This window comes from Nothoprocta perdicaria, unplaced genomic scaffold (assembly GCF_003342845.1).
Source record: "Nothoprocta perdicaria isolate Ctin4 unplaced genomic scaffold, notPer1 scaffold_385, whole genome shotgun sequence".
Taxonomy (NCBI): Eukaryota; Metazoa; Chordata; class Aves; order Tinamiformes; family Tinamidae; genus Nothoprocta; species Nothoprocta perdicaria.
The window spans coordinates 407,616-425,834 of NW_020455627.1; the positions used below are offsets into that span (position 1 = coordinate 407,616).

At 43.1% G+C, this 18,219-nt stretch overlaps 1 protein-coding gene across 1 annotated transcript in view; it reads right to left on the reverse strand.

The window, feature by feature from the left end:
- GPR158 (G protein-coupled receptor 158) overlaps positions 1-18,101 on the reverse strand; it is a 173,570-nt gene extending 155,469 nt beyond the window's left edge. Inside the window, exons 1-2 of the mRNA XM_026044807.1 lie at positions 17,416-18,101; positions 5,859-5,964 (exon numbers count right to left, since the gene is read on the reverse strand). Of these exons, the coding sequence (XP_025900592.1) occupies positions 5,859-5,964; positions 17,416-17,903 (594 nt within the window). The 5' untranslated portion in view covers positions 17,904-18,101. The remainder of the gene's footprint in view (positions 1-5,858; positions 5,965-17,415) is intronic.
- Between the last annotated feature and the right edge of the window lie 118 nt (positions 18,102-18,219).

The following is an 18,219-nucleotide window of genomic DNA, read 5'->3' on the forward strand; positions in this document are numbered from 1 at the left end:
AAAAAAAAAAGGCTGCACTGTTCATTTCTTTTCCTTCATCAGTTGGCTGTTTGTGCTGATTAAATACACACACAGCAGGCACAGGTATTTTTGTACATACACAGACATACACACATTACACAGAAATGCAGCTTTTCTGTTTACTCTGCCTCTCTCATTCCCTCTAGATATTTTTGCACTGTCATTTATGGAACACTTCTGACGCCCAAAGGGACATCAGCCGAGCCTGCCTCGCGTTCCAGGCTGTTGGCAGCCTCATTAGGGATGGGGAAGAGGCTGGAATGTGCTGCAGTCTGCACAGGCTGCTGCCGGGAAGCGGGCGGCCGAGCTCGACTGCTGCGCTCCCTGCTCTCCTCAGGCACCCCGCGCTCCTCCCAGCCTCTCAACAAGGACCCTCAAGTCACTACTAGAAGTGCCAGCAGCTGCTGTCAGCSTCTACACACAGGATAATCCAGTATGGTAAGAGAAAAATCTTAAAAGGATTCAAATCTGCAGGTTTTCTTTCCCCTCACACTGAGTCTTTCCTGTACAATGAAAATTTTAGACTTTTTATTGGGCATATTTACTTTCAGAATTATCTGCCTCATTTTCCTCTCTGCCCAATTCATTTTAATTCTTTCTAGCCCTGCATATCTTACTCACTTTGTCCGTGACAGCCCCACCAAATCCAGATCCCCTGCCCACATACTTTGCTCCCTTGGGTGCCGAGGTAGAGGACAAGGGAGAACACAGTCCCCATGCTCCACCCTGCACTGCCTGCACCTCCAGGCGCAGGAGAAGAGCTCCTGTGCAGAGCCCCAAACAGGCAGGGCCCTTTGCTTGGTGCCACCCCTGGAAAGGGCAGGGGGTGCCCCAGGGTGCTCCCCAGGACTTACCAAACCCGGGTGCAGCAGGGCACTACAGGGCTGCTGGAGCCTGGGGGCACAGCCTGAATAACCCCAYGACTGACAAGTGCAGACAAGTGACCACATACACGGAGGGAGAGCAGCTGCAGGCAGCACCGTGCGCCTGTCGCTGCAGCATCTCGGGAAGACAGTATGGGGCCAGAGCTGTCACTGTGCACGCTGCACCTGTGACTTAACCAGAGAGCTCAGACATGCATCTGTTTTCCCCAGTTCTGCCAGCTTTGCTATAACCTCCTATCCCCAAAGAGGTCTCATCCATGAGAGATGATCTCCTCTTGGGTTCGGTACAACAAACACAGGAAACTGAAAGAATCCCAACACGCTCCACTGGAGGGTCACATCCCTTTCCTCTCCGGTTGCTAAAGAAYTGGGGAAATAAGACAAAAACAAATCCCACATAGCTGAAAGGCCTTGACTACTGCTGCAGTTTGGCTTCACCACACGATGCCTCATGTAGCCTTCTGCCTAATCAGGCAGTTTCCAGTTATCCTATGGTCGAAGGACACCCCTGCTCTCTCAGTTCATCCAAGCTGCTGTGAGACCAGGGATGAATGAGCCCTGGGCACAAACAAGAACGAATGAGGAGGAAACAGGACATTAAGTCATTTAGGCAGTCAACTTAAATATGAGGTTACAGCCCCTGTTCCCCAAGTTGCAAGTGTGTTCGAATGCAAAATACATAAAGCAAGATAAAGGACAGGTGGAAGTTAAAGTTGAGACATCCTGATCTTCCACTTCGTATTTGCACCATAATATTCTTTATTTGCCTAATCATACACTATTTTTCTTTCCAGGATGGATTAGCATATATTTCCCCATCATGCAATATTAGCATCTCCTCGTGACTCCAAAGCAGCAGTGCAGGAATGCAGTACATTAGCAGAAAAGGAGAAACTCGCTGGAAAGCAAAATTCTGGACCCATCTATTCCTTCCTGCTTGTTGGCTGGCCTCAGCACATCCCTCCACTGGTTTCCTCAATCCCAGCATGTTTGCATTCCCTATAATGCACCTCAACTCATTTTTATCTAGATAAATACTTTAGGACTTCTCCTAAAGTAAAACTTGTCTATGAACTGCACAGTAGATTTTCGCCACTGCAAAAAAAGACTGAAATATAGTACAAAAAAGTACAGTACAAAATAAAACTGCAATTTATTAACTTGGAATTTGCTTTGTTTTTCTTCTGCCTGTTCTATAAGTCTGTCCCTTCTCCTTTTCTATATCACTTACAATTCTTTAGTGTTATACATGGGAGGGCATTTGGATCTCTGAGACTGGGCTTTATGTCCCAGATTTAACGATACTGGTACCTGGGCCGAGCAGCAAGGGTAGTGCAGGTGTGCACACAGCTCTGAATGCCCAAGTCACCAAGCAAACTACGAAGAGGAAGAGTGGGTCTCGCTTATAAACATCAGTCATTCCACTGAAAATCCCAAGGTGTGCACTTCCGTCCTTGCTCTGCTGAAGAGTTTGTAATCTGAGACAAAGCATTTCAGCATCACCAGGTGCTTTTGTAGCTCTAAGATGATAAAAAGGAGGATGGAGAACACGATTTCTTTAGCCCTTATAAGACACATTGAATGAACAGGCATTATTGCACAACTATGTAATTTACACTTAACTCTGCAGGGTAGATTTCTATGAAACTAGGCATGAAACAGCACATGGGAGCCCTGTCTGCAAAGACAGGGTGGAGATCCCCATCAGGTTGCTCTTTCCTGAAGTGCTGAGCACACAGGAGAGAAATCGTTCCTCCACAGAGAGTCTCCAGCAACTTCCCACCTCGCCGCTCATGCTGCTAAGCAAGGCACTCAGCTTCTCTCTTCCTGATACAGTTTGGAAGGGCATTCCCAACCAGCAAGTTTCCTTCTAGGAGAAGTTTGCATTACCTACATAGCCTTCCAATAGCCATCAGACTCTTGGCGACTTTGCACTTTAAGTGCCATGGAGAAGGAAGCACAGTTGGTAGATGATTACTCTGCACACTGTCTGGAAAGCCTTTCACGAGGCAGTGTTCTCTTCTAGCCCACGTTATTCAGTGCTGAAGCTGTGGACATGAACTCATCTCACATATSCAGCATTATTCATGGAACAATTTCTGCTCCCACAGTTGCACATCCACATTTAAGCAGATCTAATGGAGGGATTCAGATTGAGATCAGGACACTCACATCTCAGGATTTATATCTAGGTATAACTAGATGCTCAAATGCCCTAAATACACAATCAAGACCTCAGTAGTAAAATCAGTGGAGCCTGCTGGAGCACCCAAGGAAACTCATACTTCCTGTGTCAGTGAAGAACAGAACTTCTTCCACTATGGAAGTTCTTCCAACTTCCACATTTTAATTCCCTGTTGCATTGTAAGAACTCATTTATAGGCCATAGTATCACAGTAGGCTAACTAAAACAAAACTACAAAGCTTTCCAATATGAAAAATARAGCATCTTTCATTACATCAAACAAAACACTTCCTGTTTTCTAAAATATCACCAGCCAGCTGTGGCAATGTAGAGACATCAAGTGGGACTCAAAAGCATAAAGTGTTGTGTAAAAGCAGCATGGTGAAGACTCTCTACAGCAGTCTGTTAGCTCTCAAGGACAAGCAAAACACTCTACAGAATAAACAGACAAAAAAAAGACAAAAGACAACAGTRTAAATGAATCTTGTAAATAAGAGTCCTGCAGAGAGACTTACAAGGAGCTTTACAACACACATCAAATTCCCATCATGAAAAACTGATCTATAGCATATTTTAAGTATAATAGATGTTAATGGCTGGGTCAGCAGATAAGCAATATCCATTACCCTCTCTGTAGCCAGGTCACTTGGGATTTTGAGAATCCCATGATGTTTGGAAGCCTCTTCTATCAGTGGCACCAGGTCTCTGTGCCCAGCAGGGGCTCCTGTCCAGCACTAGCAGCCCCCACCAGACACCTCCCAGGCACCCGTTTCTGTCACAGTGAAAGGCTAAACCATCGACAGAAGATCTCCCAGCTTTCCCACTGAAACATATATAAAGACTGTGGAATTCAAATATTTTTTGCTAGTCCTGTAGCTATTAAAGACTTCTTCAGCGTCCATCTTCCTAAATGACATTCTACTCGCCCCATGTGCAATAATCAAGTGGAAAACAGATTTTAAATGTCATACGCATGAGGAAAACCCCTTTTCATATTCAGAGTGAATTCTACAGAGAAATAAAAAGCAGCTTTTAGCCTTATGGAAGTGAAGCAAGCAGAGTGCAGAAAGGCTCTTGATTTTTCCCCCTTCCTCCAAAACTTGCTTCCAGAGCTGGCAGCTTTTTCATTCCTCTCTCCAAGACATGCCACTAAGGATTTGCATTGGGAAGGAYGGTTTGATTTTCAAATTCCAGCTGGTTTGTTTGACATTCATTTTATCTTCCTAAATGCTACAGACATGGCGCACAATTTGGAGTGCATTACAGCAAATGGTGGCTCTAACTGTGTCTGAGTACAAGGCAAGGCAAGTTTGGTCCCGCCCAGCAGATTTGCCCCAGGAAAGGGGAAAGGGAATGGGAAAGGAGGGAAGTCCACTACATTATATTCATTTTACTTTTGYCTGGATTTTTCTTCTCCTAAGACTCCTCTTTTTCTCTTCATCTTGGCTGCAGAAAGAGGTTCAACTTAGCACCATAACCCTCTGCTGACATTTCAGCTTGTGCACTTGTGCAAGGAACACTCGCAAAATGTTACTATATAAATTTCAGGTTAGCAAGACTAYATTAAAGGCAGCACTCACCAGATATCACAGAAAACAGTATGTTCTTTGTGGAAGAAATGTGTGATACTGAAAAGTTCTCCTCAAATTAGAATTTAGCTAATAATTAACCAACAAAGCAATAAAGCCTTTTTTTACACCCAAAGAAATACTTAATTTTAGTCTAATGAAAAATGCTTGATTTTACCTCTAAGGAAAAAAAAATAAAGAATCAAAATTAAGTGGGAAAAAAAGGTTTTACGACAATTTACAGTTTTTCTTCTCAAAAAATGGATTAAAACCAACTCTTCTCTAAGTTCAGATTTAGCTTTGATTAATGATTCTACTAGAAAAAATAGCCAAATGTCTCCTGCCTTTTATATATATATACACACACATAGCTGTCAACTTCCCCCTATTTTTTACCTCACAATATATTAAAGCAACTTTTTGAAAGAATGTAAGTGCATAAGGTATAAGTTTCACAGAAAACAAATGAGTGTCTTTGAAAACGTTATTATACTTAATAAATAAAAGGAAAAATCACTGAACGCATTTTGGTTTTAAGGTTTCCATTGAATACATATATATGTTTATATATATATACACACACACACGTAACATATATAACTGGCCAGGTCAAGTAATCTATAATAGAGTAACAGATGGAGCCAGATAGAGACCTTCTGAAGAAAGGGGAAGCAGGAAGGAAGTGAACAGAAACATTTAGCCAGCTCTGTCAATATGTTGGCATTTCTATTAAATAAAAAGGAATTACATCCTCCAGTTCTGTATGATATTCTGTTAAGTTTGTCTTCAAAAAGCCTAAGTTTTGCCCGAATAAATACAAGCAGCATTTCAAACACTTTTATTGTATTTCACAGATCTATGCAGTCAAAAGTGATGGACTCTCCTTACAAGACTTTTAATTCTACGTGTAAAATGATGATTTGACTTGCAAGCAAAACTTCATAAATCATTTCACTGATATTTTAGTCCCTCTAGCTAATGTTTCTGCACAATAAGCCAGATATTTTATGCCAATATTCCTTAAACAASGGCATTATTAAAAATCAGGTATATCATTATACTCTGCACAGAAGGATCTCTTCAGTCTATAAATCACATTTCATGACTATAAAACCACTAGAATTTTTATTACACAGAATTATTTAGAGCAGAAAGATGGTTCTTTTACTGCAGTGTAGTTCAGCTCCTCCACACACTTACCTCTGAACTGTTGAGGTGACATTTGTGAGTTCCTGAAAACCACCCCTCGCTTGAGCACTGGTCAATATCCACCTTCTGCAGATTTATGTCGACTTTAACAACACCTCTGAAAAAGAAAAAACAGTCATGAATACGGTGACTACAGAAACAACAGCTGAAGTATTTTATGCTTCTATAGCCTGTGAAGCAGCATGGCATTTTTCTTCCAACTATGGAATTTGATCAAATGACTGAAAAGAAAAATGACGAGTTTTGTGTTCCTGAAGGCARGACGACAGATTTGTATTTTAGAACTTACTGAAATGCATTACCTCGGGAATCTGGAAATTTAAAAGCACTGAATAAATGTAAGACAGCAGGTAAGAATAAATTATATACTCAACCAATTCAATACTCTTCATATTTCACGATGCAGCCGAGAACTACAATAAACACGGCTCATGACTTGCATTTCTGAGACGGTGCCGTCACCAGAGCCCCGTGCCCGAAGGGGCAGTGCCAGACACGGCCCACAGCCCCCACTGAGGTGACTCTCCTGCCCCACGGCCGTCACACCCGCTCTCGCCCGGGGGATGCTGTTGCTGACACACGTGCCCACAACCTGCACTACCCTCTTCCCAAACAAGTGACTTATTTCTCTTTCCCCGGCTCCAGAAAGTGCCTGCCTGCAGGTAGGGCCATGGGGTCYCTCTGTTCCATCCATGGCTCTAGCTTCAGGCCCACATGCTCCTCCAGCACTTTTTCCAAATCCCTCTCTCTCATCACTACGAGTCTACACTGAGAGGTATCAGCATTTTAATTCCATTCATGGAGATGCAAATAGCAGGAGAAGGGCAGTGACACCCAAACGTAGGCCACTGATGTCCAAAAGAACGAGAGTTTCCTACAAACACCAAACAAGTCATGAAGGACTCTGAACTGCATTAGTTCTATGCCAAGAACACTCAAGTTTTCCCCAACTTTCCTCAAAAACGCCCTTGACTGAAAACCTACCAACCCACTTTTATTATAAACAGCTCAGAAATCACCAGAAGGAAAAAAGTTGTCATCTTGTGCTTTCATATGTGAAAACAACTTCAGTTTCCTTACCTCCTCTAAAATAATTTACAGAATTACTTTAAGCATTGACACCTTACAGCATCTCCTTGAGACCAGACCATGCACCTGTGACTGCTCTGCCGCTCTGCCTAGCAAAATGTCAGTACAGACCTTTCAGTAGTTAGATCATTACCTGGATTCACTCATAACTGATAAATTGTATGCATTTCATATATCTAAGCCATCAACTTCCCCCACGTTATACCAAAGCTTTCATTTGTACAGCCTGAACTCCCATGACTACAGGCACCAATATCCTTTCAGGCAGTGGACTACCTTCCCAGCTCCAAGTTATTAATTCTTGCCTCCACTATGTCCACAACACRGATATAAAAACAGCACAACTTCAACTATGTGTTCTCTACTCTTCACTTGCTAATGTCAGAGTTAAGAAAGAGAACATTCAGCATGTAAGTTCTACTTACTACTGTATCGATGATACTACACACAATCAACTACTTAACACTTCTTACAAAACTGATCTGCAGAACTCTCAAGGGCATTGTACAAACATTTAACCATTTTCCAAAGCTTGGTCATATTAAACACAGCAGAGTCCTATTTCTTTCAGATACATACCCCTTTCCCCAGCCTTCGGATGTGCTAAGAGGTTTCCTGGAGAGCTCTCGGAGCAGCAAGAACACGGCTGACCTACCTCAAGAGCACCTCACTCATCTCAAAGTATGCTGCCCCTTTCTGTTGGAACACAGTATACATTTATAGAAGAGAAGCACTATTAAAAATAATAAAAAAAAGATAACTGTAGAGCTATATAGCGTCACTTGTGAACAAGGTCAGAAGAGCAGTAAGGAGGAAGCTTCAAACTCGGTCATAGCTGACACAGCATGACCAAGCGGGCAGTGTTCAAAACTGCTTCATCTGAAGATGTTCATGAGACATGCGATACAGTCACTGGAGAAGCACAAGCTCCTCATTTAAGTCATCTGAAGCATTCATTAGAAAACTTTGCAAAGCACCTAGGAGGAAGTTCATCACTATGGACCCTCCCTCTCTCCTGCCCAGAACCTAAACAAAAAGTCCATTTTTTTTTTCCTGACATGTAAAACAGCAGCAGTGTATCATCCTAATGCTCTGACTTCAGGTACTGGAAGGTAAGTGTGCTTCCAGATTTTTAGCACAAGAATTGCTAAAAGTAGACATATTAAAACCCTTAAACTTTTGATACAATTATTTAGTTCAAAAATAGACTTCTAAAGCCACAGAGTATTGAGCTTAGAAGGGAAATCTGGAAGAGACCACCTAGCCCAATCTCCTCCTCAACCACAACACACYGCTCAGGGCTAATCCACTTCTGAGACCCTCCAAGGATGAAGACTCCTAAACCCCTCTGCCAACCTATTCCAGCATTCAGTCACCTTCACAGGATTTTTAATTTAAAAAGAAAGTTTGCTTGCTTTTCAAGTTCTTTCTATTTGCAGGCCCAATAATTTTATCTTAAAGTATTTTCATCGTACCCTATTTTTCAGAAGCACTGCAGAAAGWTTTCATTTTAAACTGATCTTTTTCCTTTCACATGCTCTTGTATTAAAGCTTTTAAGAACAGAACATTTGTCTTGCACAAAATCCAGAAGGAGAACCATGCAGTTCAGAAGCAGGCACATGAAAACACTAAGTTACAGGGCATTCAGGACTTCAGCCTTTCCCCTCTCTCGATTCTCAGACCTCTGCAATCCATATGCATGTTTCATGGCACCACTATCGTTCTGGTTAGTGAGAAGAACATCTGTAACTACTTGAGCATTTACAATTCTTTCCAAAGAAAAATTTCTATAAGCACCCATGTGGCATTTACAAAAGGCATCATTATAGCACAAATCTTTCACTGTCCCCATTTGGGATTTTTTTGCCATTTTAACACTCTCTCAGACTTGCACTCCAGCACTACACCAAGTACACGGGTACGTGCACCATGATATATTTCTGAAATTCATCTGTGATTAATATACTAACTGGTACAGCCTGCTTAGCCACCCACATTTATAGTTATTTTTGATTCTGCATTCGGAAAGGGGAACATATGGAAGAACACATCCTCCTAGTATGTATACCTCTAAATGTGATATTTATTGAACGAGCTGGAATTAATTGCAGCTATGCTATCTTTATAGACGATACAAATGTCAGGGGTATGATAGTAAGACTCAACTTGTCAGCATAACATGTTCATCCTCACTGAGAGTGCTGTCTGGCTGAACCCAAGCCACAGTGGTAGGTTAATAATAATATTACTGGTAATTGTGGACCATCTGGCAAGTTAAGTATATTTTGTTAATCTCCTTACAACTATAAATATTTGTTTTCTGCCACAATTTCACAGTCCTTGTACAAAAATGCTTCAAGCTTACAGCTTCTCACTTAACCCTTTTGAAAACTATGAAGAAAGAATTACTTGAGTAATTCTTTCATCATGGATGATCGTTGTGGAGTGATGTCAGCAAGGATTTTCTGTCGGGTCAGAGGGCTTAAGAGGCTTTCGTGCCTGTCTTAATTTCCAGTACCACTGTTTGTTGGCATTGTTTGCCTTGAATTCTATGCCAGAAATTGATTTAAGCTYATTTTCCAAGGCTACTAGCTATCTTGATAGTTTCGGTAGTTACAATATATTTCATTGTTCAAGTGTCAATGTCTGTATCTACAGAAGAACTTGGCCTGCACTGTCACATCAAGGAGGAGGAGCAGGGACTCTTTCTCCCATCCTTCTCAAGTGAACCTACACAAAATAGCTTGTCAATGCTAGTAGCTTGTCAACACTAGTGATAGTTATAGTAGTATAGTGTGTATATATATATAGTATATAGTACAGTATAGTTGACACTAGCTTGCCAACACTAGTAGCTAACAAAATAGCTTATCAACACTAGTGATAAACAGTATCTTTGCCCTTTACATGGTGGGAAGCTTATTTGTACAGAGGTCATCCCAGCTCAGCTCAACAGGCATTCAAATTCTGTCTCCCACATTTTGATATTTATTTTTGTTTTGGTAGGAATTAAAAGCAAATAAGGCAAAAAGATATCAAACATAGATAAAAATCTCCATAAGAAGGTAATCTACTAGTAAGTTGCATATATGTGGTTTATTACTTACAGAATCAGAGAAGCCTTTGGAATTTAAAACTAAAAGGGAACATATAAAACAGCTCTCAACACTGCATAACACTGGCAAGGAGAGAAATCTAAGTTGCAATGACCCATTTGAACTCTTTCAGCAAAAGCAAGTATTTCATTTGACTGATGTCAGATGAGACAGAAACTGATGAGGGATCCTGCCTGTCTTGACAGAATGCAAGTCTCTTCATCGTGTTGCACTGCAAAGTAGAAAAATTCACTGTGGGAAGTTTAACCAGACAAGTGCAAGTGCCACAGGGCAGCAGCCCAGCCCCAGCCTTAACTAAGGCACTGGGCACAGCTACTGCACACCAGGGCGGGTACCCTTCAAATCGAAATGCATTCTTCAGTTTTCTTCTGCCATGCTAGTTCTCCCGTCTCCCCATTCCTCCAGGCATCCTCCTCATCATGAGGATGGAAAAGAGGCAAAAAATTCTGCACATGTTGAAACTTGAATGTCTAGAAAAATGCTTATTTTAATCATTAGAGCCAAGATTCAGTGTAGACACCAATCTCTCATTTTTGAAGGCTGATACATTCAAGAACAGTAATTTTCAAAGYGTACACACTACCTTAAGCCTGAGACTCCTTTAAAGCAGCTTTAGACGGGCACTCCAAAACAAACCATTTCCTGGTGTCAACTCCTCAAGTTTTTCTGGCAATCCCCAGCTTCCATCACTCCTCAGGACTACAGCTCACCCTTCTGAAAGCGTTATCTTCACACTGTAGGTGTATGTGTCCATCCACATGAACCCACAATGATTTTGCTCTGGTCACTCAACTTACCATCACCTGTTAAGAAAGGGAGAGAGAGAAGCCTCTCCAATTCCTTAGCTACAGCACACGTGCTGCTTTTCAGCAAGCACCTTCACAGGAAAATCAGCTGCCAACTAAAGATAAATCCAACCAGAGAGCAAGAAAGCAGTTGTGGGCACATGAATCAGGGTTCACCCACCAAGCAAATCCCCACTGCATATTCAGAACAATAAAGGACAGAATACTTAAAGCTAAAACCTGTTGTCTGCAGAATTATTAGGAGTTTAAATCTGCATTCAGGTGCATGGCATGCAGTGCTGCTGATGCAGGAATTTCCCTGCAATTCAGTCCAACAGCTGTACAGCCMCTAGATATCAAAATGTAAAGGAGCTGACACAGCCCATGCAGACATGRGCAATAATTTTCTCAGTCTGTTATGGAGGCTCCCACCACTCTGCAGAGCTTGAGAGCATCCCTGTGACGAAAGGGCAGCTCTCACACACAGGGGTTTTACAAGCTGGGCACCACAATATCCCTGCTGGGATCTGTTTCATTCAACATGTTCACAAAGGACCTAAAATGAGACACTGAGATAAAGTTTGCAGGTGAAAACACATGTCTTRGTATAAGTCACATAAATTTTACTGACAGAGCCGTGAGAAGTGTTTATAAACTGATTAAACACCCCCCAGCACACATTCACCAATGACCTCTCAATGTCTTTGTAATCCAGCAGATGTGAAACAATGCAAACACTTTTTCTAYAAACGGCTGACATTATGGGACTAAATGTCAAGTTACATTCCAGAGGACAAAAATGTAAATGGATCAAAAAGGTATTAAAATCATGAAGACCACTTTAATCCATGGCAGCTAATCATTTGTTCAAATAGTCCCAAACACAAACCTTCCATATTGCTTATTACTTGTACATTGGATGCATCTAAATTGGGAGAACCTGGCACTTCCACTGTTCTTATTCTCCTCTCCAAGTATCTACCAGACAACACCTTGGAGGATTGAATAGAGCTAGACAGGACTCTCCTTTGACCTACCAGAGCAAAATGTCTGTACTTACCCTTGGGAACATTTGCCCATCTCAGCCCAGGTTCATGGGCAGACTACAATGTGATAACCCTGGAAGAGATACTGTCYTCACACAGTCAGAACTGTTGCCCATCCACTGCTCCAGAAGAGCTTTGATCATCTGCTCCAGTGCAAGTCTTGACCAAGGAGAATGGAGACAGATGACAGAAGAGCAGAAACAGCTTCAAACACATTTTTTTTTGTTTGTTTTTTTCAGCTTGCCACATGCTATATAATTGCTGCTGTAAATGCTGCATGTTTCAGGCCTCTCCTGGCCACATTTATCCTATCTTCAGAGATCCACTTCTGTTTCTCCAGTGGTGAATAAAGCTGAATCATGTTTCTAAAAAAGCCACTGTTTATTGTCCCTTTTTTCCATCCTTTTTCTAGCCTTATCCATGACCTCAGAAGAAAGAGACACAGATATGACTGACTGTCTAGAGAACACTTAAAGCACAGTGAGGGCTTCTGTAAGCAAGTAGTAAATCATAGGAGGTAGACATTTCTTCGTTCTCACCTCTTTTCAGGAACAGAGATTCAAAACTTTCAGAAGCTTACGAAGATAAATTATTCCTTTTCATTTCTAAAATGTTCCAAGTCCACCCACACCTTCCATCATGTTATAAAGACCRGGGCATGTAAGAGAAGAAAGTGTCAGCGTGACCATTTTAAAATATCTTGAAGATTTTATAACTAACATATGAGGTCACATATAAATTAGTGAATCCAGAACTTAGCTAGATCCCCTTAAACAGCTGACATAAGTTTTCTTTCCTAGTTCAGGACAGAAGAACAGATTAAAGATAATAGGGAGAACATGAAAAGGAAAGGGTCAAAATAAGAAGTTAAGCCATCAATAAAGAAAACAGTTACAAGTTCAGCAATTTCTCCTATTTTAAGTTCACTTTTATGGTTATTTCACTGAACAATTTAATAGTTTTGAAATATCTAACAGAGGGGAAATTAAAAAATATTAACTACGCAAACATTCACCTCCATTGTTCAATTTGCCTTCAGCAGCATCTCCCCAGCTATGCACCCACTTATGGCCTAGCATTGCAGTGGTCCAAGTTCATCAATTAATCCAGAGGAAAACAGGACATTACTGGAAAAACAGTTGGATTTAAGTACGCAATAAAAAAAATAATCTTTGCATACAAGGAATACCCTGATAATAACTGAAAGAAGGCTCAAATGTCAGGAAAAGCAAAAAAAAAATGAGCTTCATTCTCAAGTTTGTATCAGTTATCTATCTGCAAAGCTCCAAAACCCATTATTCAAAATGCTTGCTCAAATTTCCAATTAGAATCTTTTTTAATTAAAATAATAGTCTTTTAAGAAAAACTGCAAATACTGCCTTGAATTTGGTGGGGAAAAAACCACCTGCCCTTGCTGCAACATTGGGAGGCAGAGGCAGGACAGGAAGGAGGAAGAGGAGGAGTCTCCCTGCATCCTGAACACATTCTTACCTCCAAGATGAAAGAGTGGGATAGCAACAACCACCTCCCAAAATGCTGGCATATTACAATATATCATTAAAAAAATAAGGGCAGGATGCAAGGGAACATTGTGAACTGCAAAACCAACAGTTCATGCAGAGTGTGGGAATAATTAACGCCACTAGATAAGGCTGAAACACTGCACATGAATCTGACTAAGCACATTCAAGAAATAAGGGAATGAGACTTGAAGAGCGACCATGGCAACAGGAGAGCTGGTTTGTTTGGTCTAGTAAACAAAGGTGGAGAAAGGACTGCTGCCTATAAATAGTTCAGGACAGCCAACATCAGAGAAGAGTGCTATTTCAGATAAAAGGCAGTTYGGGAACAGAAAAGAATGGATGAGGACTCACTGAATAAATTTAGACTAAAAAAATGAGAACCAGTTTTGTAATTATGAGACACGTGCTGTGCCCCTGAATGTTACTGGAGGAGAAAGTTGAGGGGCAAGGGATGCAGACACACACACACGCTCTCTATTTGAAAAGGGAGTGTGGTCAGCAAGTACCACAGGTTATAGCAGCAGGAGATGGCACTTGGTGACCCTGGAGGTGGGGAGGGGTTTTTTTTTTTGGCAGGAGGTGGGGGAAGAAGAGCAGGTTGTTTGGGGYTGGTTTCCTTTTTGTTATTACTGACTGCTGTGCTATCAGCTGCCCACTGCAACACCTTTCTTCCAGATCAAGGAAGACTCATCCTCACCTGCCCACAGGACTGCTGGAACAATCAGGGCCTCCAGTTTCCCCTCCAAAAGCCAAGCAAGTACTTCCAGCAAACTAAAAATCTCAACACGCAGCTTTTATCACTGTGCCAGTTCCACAGGCAGGCTGGAAAAAGCACCACTGTGCTACAGGACCAGATACAGTACTGTTGTGTAACAGAAATGAGGAAAGGGGCTGCAGAAGTTAAATGACAGATCCCAAAGATGCTCTGGCCGGGGCTGCTTCCCGCAGCACAGGCAGGATGGTGCCGAGCGGCACCGTGATACTGACCCACAGGTTGCAAACGCCACTGCAGACTGCAAAGAAATGCTGCTCTTTTGGCTTTTGGTTGCATTTTCAGAGTTATTGAGAAGAGCATCACGATCCTAACAGGTACTGAACAATGCCAGTAGTAATTATTAGTCTTGCCTCCATTAAACTTTYCTCCTCTACATTATGCAACCTAGTCGTCTGTTACTGAAATGGAAGCTATGCCACCAAGTAGATGCAGTGGCCTTTCCTTCCATAACCTGAGAACTCTTTGCCATCAAGGAGACCAGTGTATGAATCTCTCCTGCCCTAACATGCCATAAACCTCACGTCAGGGCAGAAAGAAATACAAAACCCATCAGAAGAACATGAAAGGGGCATGCACTAAGTTGCTATCCACGATCTCATGCCAGACTATTAAACGGAAGGAGTGCGTAAACTGAAGCATTACAGTGTTCCTAACAGATGGTTCAGAGACATTTTGTTGGGAGAATCAACRTAGCTTTTTCAAATGGGGACCAGTACATGCCACTTTTTACCATATGGGCCTTAAATAGGAATTTAAAATTTATACCACTTCATCTCATTCAGACAGATGGCAAGGGGAAATAAAACCTAGTCTGAGAAGCATCTTATAGTGATTAATACTAATGTTCTAATGGCTTCATTTATTTTTTCATTTTATTTTACACTTTTATMTTTGAATCCAGTTCTTCTTGGAGGAACTTACATTAGGCTTAGATTGTCTAAATGTGCTCCTATTGAGGAAAGAAAATATTTTGCAAATATTTGAGCAAACCGAAACCAAAAATCCTACAAATATTCAAAGAGTTGTATTTGATTTTCAGTATTTTTTTACATAGCTGCAATTTTTTTCCAAAAGCTCACATAATAACCTCCAGGGAACTTTTATTACAAGGCCACCTTTCATGTAACAAATATCAAAAAGAAGCAAAGGAACCATCACTTGGCCTTGCCAGAATAAGCATACAGGTRCTACTTCTGCCTCCTTCCTTACAGGTGAACCTAAAATACCAACTTATTTATTAGAAATGCTTATCCCAGCTGATTTCACCTCTGGTTTTGAAACAACAAAATTATTTTTGTCTCAAGTTACCTCATATTCAAACTGTTTGATGCAGCATTTTAAACCTYCAGTGTGTTGCACAGCAAGAGTTTCTAAATAATAAAAGGTTCTAGACATGCTTAATGTATGTCCATTAAAGCATCTGAATACACTCTGTGGACTTGCATGATACCCACATGGTAAASAGAGGCTGGGAAGACCACTAGGTAGTGGACCATGGACTGTGTGGCCAGGGTTGCTCCAAGTGTTCTTGTACCTTCTGTTTGCTGCACAGAGCCATCAGAGCAAAAACCACCACCAAGAGGCTTCCTGGATCACAGGATCTTGGCACAGAGCTGAAGTTGMAGCTTTAGAGTCTGTTTCTTAAGACCTGCTCTTGTTTTGACTCAAGTCAAAAAGCTTCTTTGAGTTAAGCTGTAGATGAAGATCAAAGTTCCTGTACTCCTTGGCGGGTGGAGAGGGGCAGCCTCTCACCAGCTGCCAGCAGCTGAGGTCAAGTAAACTCATACCCAGCAAGAGGAGGACACACGCAGCAGCATTTATCTGCAGCCAGCAGTTTATCACCTGTGAAAAATCGGCTTTTCAACTGTGTGAACTTCTGTACAACCAGGGTACAGCCTAGAAAAGTTCTGAAAGAGAATTCTATTTCAAGAACAAAAAAAGAGAAATTATATCTCCTTTGACATGAGCTCATTTTACCCTAGCCCTACCAAGCCACACAAATGTTAGAACTACCATTCTGYAGGGAGATAGAGAGCCACTTTCTAATCAACAGATTCAACTGCATTCATGCTCGTTTGATCCCACTGGATATCAGAGGAAGCCAAGAAAACCACTGCCCACGTAAGGGGCTGCGGGGTTACCTGGGTCCAGTGACACTCATTCAGTTTCACTGTGTCCTTCTTTATCATCACTTATCACTGCACCCCTGCACACGATGAATTTGATGCTCCTCTCTTGCTCTCCAGAGAATACTGACTATTCCAGGGCAGGGCATTCCCCAAGAAGCAGAATTTTCCATCATCTCCACTGCAAAAGTTCCAGGGCAGAAAAACAAAATCCCATGCAAGGAGCAAGTACAACCTGTGGGCTGCAAGTCCTCTCTCACTGTCAAAATAACAGAGCATGAGACTGCACCTTTTTAAACCCTCCTCTTTACTCCCAATGGCTAAATCCTGRGATAACAACAAGATAGGGAGAGCTGCTCACACCTTTTACCAGGTATCCACCATAAAACAGGGCCATGAAGGGGTTAAAGGAAAGGGGTCAATTACTATTATTACTATAAACACTGTCAGGAGGAAAAGCTATAGGTTACAGCCTAATTTTTGTTTAGGTTGTAATGATATGCATACGGTAGAACTACAATAGAAAACACTCATTTGTTTGCTTACAAATATACTGATCAGGCTTCAGCACCTCTCAGCAGATGTGCTCCGGAGACCAGAAATTACAGTTTACAGGACAATAATATTGTTTCCCAGCTGGTTAAAGTCGTAGCTGGGGTTGTGCCAGCGTTAATTATGCAGCATAGTAAGAAATAAGGCATCAGCAAACATTTTTCCTCTGGCTACCAGAAATAAACTACGGGGGACAGCTCCTGCTCTGCTCTCCCCACAGCAGCACACRGGAACCTAACCCACATAGACACCTGCTCCAGCAACAGCAACTGGGGAACACAATGTTTTACAGGAGGAGGAAAAAAAAAAAAAAAACACACCACTATTTTTTTGGAGCAGCAGCTCTCAAAGACACCAAGGCAAAAGCCCTGGGGAAGGCCATGCCCCAAGGGGAGCTGTGCATGGCACGATGGAGCAGCCAGCCTGGGAAGGGCTGCCTGGGTCACTGCCGAGGCACAGCTCGACCCTCTGCAGTGCAACCACCACTGTATCCCCTTCTGAGTAGGGAAGGCAGGAAGGACAGCACTGCTCCTACCTGAATTCCGGGAAAAGGTTCGGCCGGAGTCCATAGAAAGCTGCCGAGAGGGTCACCAGCCAGCCGGGTTTGTAATTCCCATTCTCGCACTCGAGGAACGGCGACGACCACCTGATGTGGTTCTTGTCAGCGCTGAAGCTCTCGCGCCTCTTCCAGCTGCTCTCCAAAGTTTTGGGGCCCGGCGTGAGGACCTTCCTGTGCAGGTGGGGCCTCCACTTGCGCTTCAGGCCGTGGAACCACTCGGTCTCCACGGAGGCGTTGGCCAGGCGGTGCGCCGAGGAGGACAGGTCCTGCAGCAGGATCTGGCTCTCGTGCCTGCTGGCCTGCAGGAAGATCTGCGGAGCTGCGGCCAAGGGCTCCGTGCTGAAAGTGATCGCCGCCCTGGAGATGTTGGGGTCGCCCTCCAGGAGGCTCCGGATCAAGGCTTGGTACCACTCCAGGTCCTCCTGGAAGTTCTGCTCCCGCGACTTATTGCTCTGCAGGATCATGTTGAGGAAGTTGGTGGCGTGCGTGAGGGTGTCGAGGGCGCCGTGCAGCGAGGGGTGCGCGGCGAAGCGCGACTTGCCCGCCACGCCGGCCAGCTCGTAGCGGCCCGAGCAGTTGGCGCGACGCAGCTCCCGCGAGTCGCCCGTGTAGAGGAAGGAGGCCACGTCGCGGGGCACCTCCTGGGCCAGCCGCTGCGCCAAGATGGAGCCCTCCGCGGCGCGGCCCTTGAGGGGGCCCGGCGGCGGCGGCCGCCCGCCCGGCGCGCGCTCCCGGCCGTGCCCCGCGTGCCCTTGGCTGCCGGCGGCGAGGAGCAGCAGC